Source organism: Pelodiscus sinensis, chromosome 14, assembly GCF_049634645.1.
Source record: "Pelodiscus sinensis isolate JC-2024 chromosome 14, ASM4963464v1, whole genome shotgun sequence".
Taxonomy (NCBI): Eukaryota; Metazoa; Chordata; order Testudines; family Trionychidae; genus Pelodiscus; species Pelodiscus sinensis.
Window position 1 is genome coordinate 35,002,516 of NC_134724.1, and position 11,476 is coordinate 35,013,991.

General features: G+C 50.0%; 1 protein-coding gene across 4 annotated transcripts; it reads left to right on the plus strand.

The window, feature by feature from the left end:
- The first annotated feature begins 879 nt into the window (after nt 1-879).
- FAM219B (family with sequence similarity 219 member B) lies at nt 880-11,476 on the plus strand. Of its 4 annotated transcripts, none has more exons than XM_075897420.1 (6): nt 1,040-1,155; nt 3,031-3,130; nt 4,805-4,895; nt 6,278-6,355; nt 6,768-6,816; nt 7,671-11,476. In XM_075897420.1, the coding sequence occupies exons 1-6, from the start codon at nt 1,090-1,092 to the stop codon at nt 7,827-7,829; spliced, it is 543 nt and encodes a 180-aa protein (XP_075753535.1). In that variant the 5' UTR covers nt 1,040-1,089; the 3' UTR covers nt 7,830-11,476. The 4 variants fall into 4 exon arrangements, with proteins under 4 accessions (XP_075753537.1, XP_075753535.1, XP_075753536.1 ...); XM_075897421.1 differs by having other exon boundaries at nt 7,674-11,476; XM_075897422.1 differs by lacking the exons at nt 1,040-1,155; nt 7,671-11,476 and adding an exon at nt 880-1,016 and having other exon boundaries at nt 6,768-7,661.

Here is an 11,476-nt window from a genome sequence, read left to right on the forward strand (position 1 = left end):
AGCATGCCCCCACCATATTAGGGATGTGAAGCACTACTCGACTATACGATAAGCAAATGCTTATCGGATAGTTGACAAGTTTGTCGACTAGTCGCTCCCCACCCCTTTGCTGGCAGGGGGGGGAGGAAGGTGGGGGTACTTCAACGTGGCAGCGCGGGGAGCCCAGCCTCAGGCTCCTCGTGGCATTTCAAAGTGGCAGCACCATGTGGAGCCTGGGAGGCCCTAGGTGGTGCTGCCACTTTGAAACGGCGCCTGTTGCCTGGGAACACCCCAGCTGGCTGCACAGGGTGTTTCAAAGCAGCAGCCGGGGGGTCAGCAGTCCTCAGCTGATCCCGGGCTCCACGCAGCACTGCCGCTTTGAAATGCTGCGAAGAGCAGGATGCTGGGCTCCCCACGGCGTTTCAAAGCGGGTCACAGAGCCCAGGGCCAGCGGGGGGTCCCACATGGCGCTTTCCCCTTTAAAGTGCTGCAGCAGCCCTGGGGCTGTTTCCACGCTTCAGCCTCTGGAAGAGTCACTATTTAACATCCCAGCACCTACCCAGGCCCCTCCCACATCCCAACCAGGGGCAGCCCGTGGAGGGGAGGAGCCTGGTGGCCCCTGTGCTGTGCCCCGGCAATGCGGGGGAAAGGCGGCGCCTCCCTGCAGGCAGGGGCCCGGCAGCTCCTCGCGCACAATCCCCCCACGCCGCTAGGGGACCCTCCAGCAGTGGCAGGCCAGAGCCTGCCGCGCCACCTGCTGCCTCGTAGGAAGAACAGCGCGCGTCAGACGTGGGGACACACCATAGAGACCACAGCATAGAAGGTCGTTCTCGTAGCCTTTCCCCGCCCCCTGAATTCAAGGAGGAGACGAAGGCCGTTGACGCTATTTCCGGGTGAAAGGTTGTGCATCTGGGATTGGCTTGTTTGCCCCACGGTAGCCAATAGCGATCGGTTTAAGGGGGCGGAGGGGGAGGACTCCGCCGTGCGCGCAGCTGGGCAGCCTCGCTTTCGGGTCTGGGCGCGTCGAGGCGGCTCAGGTGAGACGGCGGCTGCTTAATTATTCATGACCTGCGCTTATGCAAATGAGAGGGTGGGGCTCCGTCAGCGACCATGGCGACGGGGGATGGCGGCGCGAGCCGGCCGCCCGGGACCCAGTCCAGAGCCAGTGGCGGGCCGGTGAGGAGATGCTGCCGGCGGGGCCAGTGTCCGCAGCGCGGTGCCCCGCTCCCCGCCGGCCCGGCCCCTCCCCCGCTCCCGTCGCCGCCTCAGCCGAGCCGGGCCCGCGTCTCCCCGGCCCCCCCGGGGCGCTGCTCGCGGCCCCCCCCGCAGCGCGGCCCCGTCCCCGCCGAGCCCCCGCGCGAGGAGAGGCGGGCGCGCTGCAGCCCCGCTCGCGGGTTCCCCTGCCCGAGACCCCGGGCTTGGGGGGGACGCTGAGTGCGCCTGCTCCGACCCCTCCCCGCGCTGAGCAACGGGGGGGAGGGAATCGCGATCAGTGTTACCCTGCACACTCGGGCTGTGTCTACACTGGCATGAATTTCCGGAAATGCTTAAAACAGAACAGTTGTCGTTATAAGTATTTCCAGAATAAGCGCGTCTACATTGGCAGGATGCTTTTCCGGAAAAGCCCTTTTTCCGGAAAAGCATCTGTGGCCAATGTAGATGCGCTTTTCCGGAAAAAAGCCCCGATCATTTTCACGATCGGGGCTTTTTCCCAGAAAAGACTCCTGGGCTGTCTACACTGGCCCTTTTCCAGAACAGTGTTCCGGAATAAGGACTTATGCCCGAGCGGGAGCAGCGTAGCTTTTTTGGAATAGCGGCTGATTTTGTACAGTAGAGCGTTGTTGCTTTTCCGGAAATTCAAGGGGCCAGTGTAGACAGCTCGCAGCTTATTCCGGAAAAGCGGCTGATTTTCTGGAATAAGTGGCCCAGTGTAGACACAGCTGTATTGTAAAAGCCAGCATGTCCTGCGCCTCATCTGAAGCAGTGGGCGATGCCCATAACGCTCATGAGACCAGCGACATGTTGTGCTACCCCGTTATTGGTTGTTGTTTTTCAAGTTTTTCATATCCATAAAGTGATTGGTGTGTGTGTTTGCTACTATGTATTTTTGCTAATTCTGCACGGAGAGTTAGTGTTAACTCCCTGCCAAAACTCATTGGTTTTTGTACACTTATTTATTAGTTAATTCCTTTTACTATGCTAGTGTAAGGCTGACAGGCAGAACCGAACCTGGGACCTTTGGAGCTTAGAATGGGAGTCTGTAAGCATGAGCTAAAAACCAGCTGCTCCTTAGCTTAATGCCTTAGAGCTGCCTTTCTGTAAGTAGTCTCAGTGCCACTAGATGAGACAATACACCACTCCCAGAAGGTTTTGGTGTTATGCCAAGATGGGTATTATCTGGATTGGCTGATTTATAAGTATCTGATTTTCAGTGTTTCTCAACTTTTATGATGTAACTTTTGCAGAGTTTTAGTTTTGTTGTGAAGTCGTTTGATTTTTGTCTCACACCCAATATTGAGAGAGAGATTTTTTTCTTAAAGCCCTGGTCCCAGAGTCATATAATTTTGGTTTTTTTTTAAACTGTCTACAGGCTTAGCTTTCTTTTAAAGCTTATCCCCTCCCTTATAACACTACAGCTCCCAAATTGCATGATCAGAGAAGTTGTGAAATCTTGTTCTATATTTTTTGTTTGATTGGTACACAGGAAGCTTATTATCACAGCTATATTAGTTGTCTTGAATTTAATCTCCAGTCCCCTCCCAAAAATCTCATTTATTGATGGACTATCTATCTTTCTCTTTCCATGCTTCTCCCATCTTTCCAGTTTCATAGGAGACACTAGGCTGGAAGAGAATAAGGTTTCCCCCTTCAGCTCTATTAAATTGCTGGGGGTGTGGGAGGTGTTTGCTGTGGTGACTGCAGGTTATTACAGCGATGAGTGTCCTAGAAATAGTGAAAATAACACAGATGCCCTGAACATAATTTTTCTGATCTTGGATCTTAATGGTGCTGGCTGACTCATTCTGCTCTTTCTCATTTTCTTTCGAGCAGGCTCAGATGGAGAACAAGAGGACAAACAGGGAGAGTGATGCTGTGGAAAAAAGGGGCCCATACATCATGACCAAAGCTCCCTCCATTCATGCCAAACTGCGTAAGTGATGGCCTGTGTTGTAACAGTGTCCCCATTTCTGTAGCAAGATCCCATCTGAGAGTCACTGGAGGGTAGTGGAGCATTTTGCTTCAGGGTTAATGGTTCAATTCCAGCCCAGCTGTGAGGGGGCTGTAAGTTGTTCTGTCTTGTTTGAAATGAACTGAATTGGAAATCTGGGTTTAGTGACATTTTGTGGCTTTTTGTCATTGCAATTGTGATGGTTATTGACAATTTCAGCAGAGAGGCAAGTGGCTGAAGGATCATGGGGTCTGAAAATCCTCCTACCTCTCTTGGAAGTAGTTGTGCTAGGGACAGGTGACAGTCCATTGATGTACAGCATGGCAGAAGCTAGGCTGGCTGTCCCATACCTGTTTTGTGAATGAAGCCTTGTGTTTCCTGACCTCTCAACCTGTCTCCTTCCCCCAGCTTTAAATATGGCACATGAGGTAGACCACTGCAGAGACTGATGGATCGTGGTAAACCTTGCCCTGAGGAGGGGGGAGTTCAAATCATGCATTGCACTATTTGGTATTCCATCTAAAGAATGTTCTCCTTTGAATCAGAAGCTGTAGCCTAGATCTCTCCCTTTAATAAGAACAACAGATTAACTAGATCTTCTATTTCATTTGTCCCAAACTTTGGGCACTAAACCATTTGTATTAAAAGCGAATTTCCATCCTTTCCCCTGAGCAAATTATATTGCTCTAGGCAAGTGGTATTGCATAATTTTGTCATGACAGGCTACGGAATATTGCCATTGGATTATTAAGGAAGCGATCATAATTTTGAATGGACAGAATAACTCAAAATTGTGTCAGAGAAAATCAAAGCTGGGATACTTAAACTTCAGTGCCTTTAATACCGGGGGAACATTTTGAAATTCATATGATAATGGCCTACGCCCCATGACTGATAATTTCACCCACCTTTTGTCCTCCAGGCTTTCAAATCTGGGCCCTTTGAACTTCTGATTGCCCCCTAAAACCTCAGAACATTTGTGTCCAAAAGTGCCTTTTATCTCTACTTGGCTAGGTGACTGTCACCATTTCCCTGATGTGAATTTTGCTAGGGTTGTCCATTGTGACTTCCAGGCTAGGAGAATGCCATGTACATCTAGGAGCTATAGCTGGTGGAGAATATAAATGGGGATTGCTGGGCAGCTTGAGCTGCAGAGAGCTCTTTGCACTAATTCTCCAGACTCTGCCCCTTGCTTGCTTCCTGACTGTAACTAAAGGTATTGTCTTTGATTGCCAAAACCTTCCCCAGGCAGGGTCCTGGGTAGCTGAGCCTTTATACTTCCCAGGCAACCAGAATCAGCTGAGGTGCTTTTGCTGACATCCCTAGACTTGAACAGGTGGGGACTGGGGATGGGGAAGGCTCGGTGAAGGGTTCTTCGTGTGTTTAATATTATTTGGTGCCAAAGCATGGCAGGGGAGGGAGGCATCTAAATGAAACAAATAGACGGCACTGCAGTGTGCATCAGACCACATGGATAACACAATCAACTGTCTCTTTCAATCAAAGCGATAAGAATAGACATGCTGGAACTGAGTTTTTGTCTCATAAATTGCACATGAAAGATGTAAAGCAGCTGCACTCTGGTTGGCAGGGACTTACAACTCGCATATCTGTCAGTTGAGTACAGGGTTGTAAGTATCCGTGTTTGGGTTTCAGAGAAGCACCGCGAAATGGCGAAGGCAGTGCTGCGGAGGAAAGGCATGCTGGGGACAACCGTGCTACATCAACCCAAGCCAGCAGCAAAGAGGTTTGAGCCCATTTCTTTGAGACAGATTCTTTGCTGACAAGCTGTCTCTTCAAATATGTAGCCGAGAGGTGGACTATTCAGAGGTTCATGGGGCTTTTGACCTCTAGGCTACTTCTTCTAATTGAGCTGAGCTGTGTAGTGATGAGTCAGCAGCATGAGTCAAATGGTTCGTTCCCAATGTGCAGGGCCGGCCCGAGCACTTCTGGTGTCCTGGGCCCAGGCGTGTGGCACCGCCGCAGGGCGCAGGCCTACCCGTGCGGCGCGGGCCATCCCCCGGGGCACATGGCGCATACGCTGCCAGGCCCGGCCAACGCTGCTAGCGCACGTGCCAGGCCATGCACGGCCCTGCAGCCGTAGGGGCAAGGGCGCTGCTGTCCGGCGCTGCGAGAGCCGGGTACACGGCTCCTGATGGCAGCTGTTAGGGACACTGCGCACCCCTTACAGCTGCCATCAGGCGCCCCTGTGGGTTGGTGCCCTGGGCAGCTGCCCAGCTCGCCCATGCCTCCGTCCGGCCCTGCCAATGTGTGTCCACATCATGCACCAGTGATCACTGTTCACACTAATTGCATGCGCCCCATCCCTCCCTCGCCCACCACCTACTTGTTGCCATACTTAGAGGCAAATGAGTGGACCATAGAGACTAAACTGCCTTCTTGCTCCTAGAAATGGTCTCTCCAGATCAGGCATGAGGCTCACTGGCAAAGGGCAGCATGAGTGAGCTTGTGATGCTGCTGTCAAAGGTGTAACTGTTTTGTGACTAAGCAGAGGACATGGCTCTAGCTCAACCCTGGGGGCGGGGCCCACACAAAGCAATCAGGGGTCACAAGATATTGAAAACTTGATTAGAATCTGAAGCAAACAAGTCACTTGCCACACTCCCTGTCTTCTCTTCTCCTTCAGCATCAAGTATTTCCTGTTACTCTTGGAACACACCCACTGAGGTTGTATAGGCTGGTCGTGGTTAGCACTGATGCTTGTATTGTAAAAGAGTAAAAAATGCAGGGGGGGTGGGCCTGGAAACTGCTGGCTTTGAATGAGGGGTAGCCAACCTCTGGGAAATGCTACAGTAGAGCTGTCAGTCCTGCACGTTCAGACAAGGAACCCTTTTAACGAGGTACATATTTCTCTGTTGGAGGGATAGTCTGGCTCTGAGGAGCTAAATCCACTGTAGCATCTGAAGGTGGAGTTAATTCCTGGCTGGTGTAGCACTTAGTGGCTGAGAATCTTCCTCCTTGAGATGAACGGGGCCTAGGCAGTAAGGGGTGAGAGGATCTCTCTCATGTCGGCTGCATGCTTCTTATCCCTGTTGTCTTAGCCTAGCAGATAGATCTGCTTCCCCCTCTCAATGTCTGTTGTAGGCTTTCTTGTGCCCTTCTCTCTAGGTCAGTGAAGTTTAACAAGGGCTACGCTGCTCTCAGCCAGATAGCGGATGAGAACCTGGTGTCCCTTGACTCAGACAGGTGAGAACTTCGTGTGGGTGGCTGTAGCTCGGTGCTTTGAGAGAAGCGGCTGACTTGCTACCCCAGAGACTGATTTGCTTGCCCCCAGCAGTACAACCCCAAGAGAGTTGGACACATTAACACCGAGCTGCAAAGCCCATTCCCACCTTTGTGAGAGTGACCCCTTGCTGCCCTGTGAGTGAGGCTCCTGTTGGAGAAGGCCCTGCAGAGGCTCATTAACAGTGCAAATATAAAGAGCCATTCTCCTTTGTCCCCAGGAGCTGACATCAGCTCCCTCACTTCAGACAGCCCTTACCTGCAAGGGGAGAGGGTTACACTCTACCAGATTCTTGCATACCCCTCTGAGAGCTGATGCAGCAGTTGATGCTTTACACATGCTCTTGCTTACCTGACTCTTGCATTCTTCTCTTAGTGACGGGGAGCTGGAGTCCAGATGTTCCTCCGGTTACTCTTCTGCAGAGGCAAGTCCAGAGTTCCATTTACCTCACACCCTGGATCCATTTCCATTCTGCCCCTCTCCCAACTATCCCCTTTGCTCAGGTCCCGTATGTGGTGGCAGAGTGTTCAGTATGTGGAGTGTAATTTACTTTACTCTTCTGATGCCGCTAATGCACTTCTTTGAGCTTGGATAGTTATCTAGACTGGTCAGTTTCAAATTTCTAATTCTCCTACTGGAGCATAATGCTGCTTGGGTGTCCAAAGCTGCAAGAGGATGCTTAATTTCCAACCCTGCCCCTCCCGACAAACAGACAGTTGTATTTGATATGGTTGATTTCCTATTAGGGTCTATAAGCACAATCTCTTGACAGGCCCTCAAGCAGTTTGTCCCGATCTTAGCTTTGTAAAGGACTTTGAGTGGCAGCCCACACTGATCTGTGTGGTGTTCATCAGTGTCTGCAGTCTGAATTAAAACTCTCTCTGCCAGCAAGCTTTTCTCTAGTCAGCTGGTGTTGTTTCCTCTGTGGGGAGCTGGGGATCAGGAGCATGCTGGAAACGTGGAGCTCTTTGAGTTTATGGCCTTATTCTTGCTAAGACCTGATTTTAATTTTAAAAATTCCTTTTGATTTAAATCAATCCTCGCCTCCGAATCAAGCCCCCCTTGATTGCTTGGCTGCTAAGGGGGTGGGTGTGTAATAAGAATGCAAATGAAAGAATTGCAAACGATAGTCCCAAAGATAGTCCCAACCATGAGAGGATAGACATCAGAGACAACAGGGAACATCTTTTTGTTGGCGCTGGAGCAGTGGAGGAGCTTCCGTGTTCCCAACAGACTGACTTGCTTCAGGAGTGCTTCTCTCTTCTGTCGCCCACTCAGCAGGTGAACCAGGATCTGAGCCGTCAACTGCTGCAGGATGGGTACCACCTAGATGAGATCCCAGACGATGAGGACCTAGATCTCATTCCCCCAAAACCTGCTGCCGCCTCACCTTGTCCCTGCTGCTTTGGGGACTCTCTCTCCTGCACAGTCCAGTAGGCCCTGCTTAGCAGGGACTGCACACTGCCAGTCAAGGGCCAGCCCTTTCTACCTTGTTAATTAGGACACTAGGATGCCTGGCAGAGGCAACTATTGTCAGCTCTGAACATTGTCAGAAACTGATGTGGGCTCTGTGACTGGAAACCTGGACACTGCAGTTGCTGCACTTAGGGGCACCTGCTTGAGTTGAGCTACAACAGTTTTGTCCCAAAGCTTCTTTTTGTTACCTACAGTGATAATAGAGAGATTGTGTGTAGCTATTCCTGTTGCCTGGACACGACTGGTCACCTCCTGCAGTGTTAGAGCATGGAGAGGTGCATCATGCTGCTGGGGGAAAAGGGAGAAGAGGACATGTGGGCACTCTCTTAAAGAACTCCCAAAGCTGTGTGTAAAGGGGAGCAGCAGAGCAAGTAAGCTACGGAGCTGGAGAGCTGCAAATGAATGCACTTGAACATCTGCGACCAATCGTTCCTTTTCCTCATCTGCCAAGGTGGGGGTTCAGCATCTGGTGCTGTCTCAGGGGGTTGCCATGTTCTTACAGACTCTGAACACGGGATCTAGCAGGTAAGCAGAGAAGGAGCTTGTGTTTCCACGTTGGAAGTTACTTGAAAGGCTTGTGAGGGCTTGGCTCCAGTTTGCCCCCACGTTCTGTTGCCCCTGGGAAGCTCCTTTGTCCAGGGGCTTTCGAGGGGGTTAGAACTGCTGAGGGATCCTGGGTCTCACATTACTGCTAGGGCACTGCACTTTCTGGGTGTGTATCAGAAGCAACCTCAGACCTTGAGGAATTCCTACTTCTGTAGAGGGGACCTAATACACTATCTGCATTTATTTATTTAGTTTCTTCAGTGTATTCCCTAGTCTTAGCTTGAAGTGCTCTGGGAGGTGGGCCTGGTGAGCCGGAATTCTGGGAAACAGCTGAGGCTCATGGAGGAGGAGGGCTGCCTGCCAACTATCTAGTTAAAGTAATGGATTTAACGGCATCTACCATTGCTGCTGGGTTTGCTTTGACCTAAGTCTATACATAGTGATCAAACCCAAAACTTGCTGCTTCTTTTGAGTATCTAGGTGGGTACCATGCAGACACGGGGGCTGGGAGCAATGAGGGTTAAGGCAAGTTGGGCAGGGGCTGGAGCTGGTTTGTTTGAGAGGCTGTCTGCTAAAGATTGCCATGTTGCTTACGGAGACCACCCTATATTCCATATATTGATGTGACTAATAGGGATGTGAATGACTAGTCAACAAGATAGTCGCTTCCCCTCCCCCTCTATCAGAGGCAGCAAAGGGGGGTACTTCAAAGTGGCAGTGCCACAGGGAGCTCGGGATCAGTGGGGGAGTCCCCCGCTGACCCCAGGCTTCAGTGCTTTTGCTTTTGAAGTGTAGCAACAGCCCTAGGGCTGTGGCTATGTTTTAAAGGCAGAGGTACCCGATACTTAACATCCTTAGTGACTAATCAGGTGCCTGGTTTCTAGTTGTCTGGTTAATGGCACGACATTAGCGCTGCTTCTAGATAATGTCCCTTGCAGGACTTGTCAGCCTATTACTAATGGGTTTAAAGGGCTTCTGATGGGGTCATAGCAGACGTTATTCAGCAGTTACTCTGCCATGGAAGGTCTGAACTTAGGAGTGAGAATTTTTAGTGTGACTTTGGCTAATAACTTGTTTACAAAACTACAAAATCAGGATGCAGTCTTGTGCTGCTCTTACTCATGAGGATGACTCTGAATTCTCTCTATCATGGCATAAAATCATGATCCTGTTTTTTTGGGGGGTGGGTAGGTGGGGAGGGGAGACGGGTGAGCAAATCTCAAATTTGGTGGGCTTTGAAATGGACACAAACTGTCCATCATGCTAACGTGGTTTCCTGGAGCATTATGATGCAATGAACTGACTTCCTCTCAGAGGACACAATTCATAGAGATGGATTTGGTCTTGTCCTAAAAATGAGGGAAGATTAATTAACAAAACAACCTGCATCAGAGTAGCTTGAAAATTCTGATCCTCCTCCCACAATGTTCAGCATTTGGTGGTTTTAATTCCGTTGTTGTTCTTTGCCCTCCAGAACAAGTGTAGCAGTCAAACAGTGACTTCCCTGCATTGTTTGCTCTAGAATAGTAATTACCTGTAGTGGGTCTGTTTAGGTAGAGATGTGGTTCTGTGGACGCACTGAAAGGGCTGTTTTGATTATTTATTTTTTTTCCGCTGGTTAGTTATTCACTGACTAGCAGGGAGGCTTTGAGCACTGGGATGTTGTCTCTGTACCACCGCTGGCCTAGCCCTGCCCCTCCCACTGGCTTCGTTAGTATTCAGTCGCGTGCAGTGATTGGATGAGAATGTGCAGAATAGAGTGTCTTGTTCAGAGGGAGCTTTTTGGTCATTCTATAAATCTTGGAGACCGTGCATAGTCTGACACTAATGCTGCAGCCTCAAGGTCATGTGGTGACAATGACATCTGGATGTAATAGGGGCCTGAAGGACAGACTATCTTGGGTGTTAAAATCTTGGCTGGCGCATGTCACCATCTGTTGCTGAGGCTCCTTCTGCCAGATGATTCTGATTAAATTTATGTGTGAAGCCTCTTGAGTTCTCTCCTCTTGTGACCTTTTTTTCCAGCGGTTGGTCCCAAATCAGTGCATTTGAGCCCATTTTGTGGAAGCTGACTCCAGCTGCTTTCCCTGGCCCACTTTGCTAATCCCAGCAATTGAATAAAGGAGCTTGGATGAGAACTTGGCACCTCAAGCTATGGGGCACACCAAGTGTGTTGCCTCACTTAAGACACAGTTGTATGTTTCAACCAAGGTCTAACTCTGGTTGATAGCAGTGAAGAGGTTATGGAGGGTTATTTCTCCATCAGCACAGATGCACTCAGTTTAGTACAGTGGCTTGAAAGGGGTGGATGGGTGGAGCTATTCTGTTCTGTGCTTACCTCCTTGCCTTTCACTTTGAATAGGGAGTTGGAATAGGATGCTGTGTCCCTTCTTGTTAAATCCTCAGGGCCTGAATTGGATCCTTTTGCTGTGGAAAATCGACTCTGCTGGTTGATTGCAGTGAGCTGGTTTAGCTAAAAGTTGATCTTGGTTATAGTCTAACATGCTTTAATGGTGCTTGTTCAACTCACAAGGCAATACGTGGGAGTTACGGCTCTGAAGCAGTCTTTTGTCCAGAACCTCTGTTGCGAGCAGGCCCCTTCGTGGGTTTGGGGCAGGGAGAGGAGTCTGAGTCTGCCTGGCATGAGATTAACAAGCTGCATTATCAGTCCCACTGTGATGTGCAGAGGACAATCAGCTTCTAAAGAAATCTGTCTTAAGTATTGCTACAGCAAACTAGACAGTTTATATATTTCTGGTCAAGGGAAGAGTTTATTATAAACTTGGTCTTGTGTTACAAGTGAGGAGTCTTGCTAGAGGCAGGAGCAATCTCACAGTTCTCGGTGCAATGGGAAGGGTTCCTGGTTGACTTTTAATAGCAAACTGGATGGACTTCAGCCAGGCTTAGGTCCCATGGGAACTATTTATGCCTGGCATGAAATACAATGAGCAGAATGTGGGGGAACTGCTGAGAACTCTGCTCCTGAGTGAGCGCGTTCCCTCTGCCCTCCTCGCTGCCTTCTGAACACCCATTTTGAAATAAAATGCAGACCATGCTGAGGA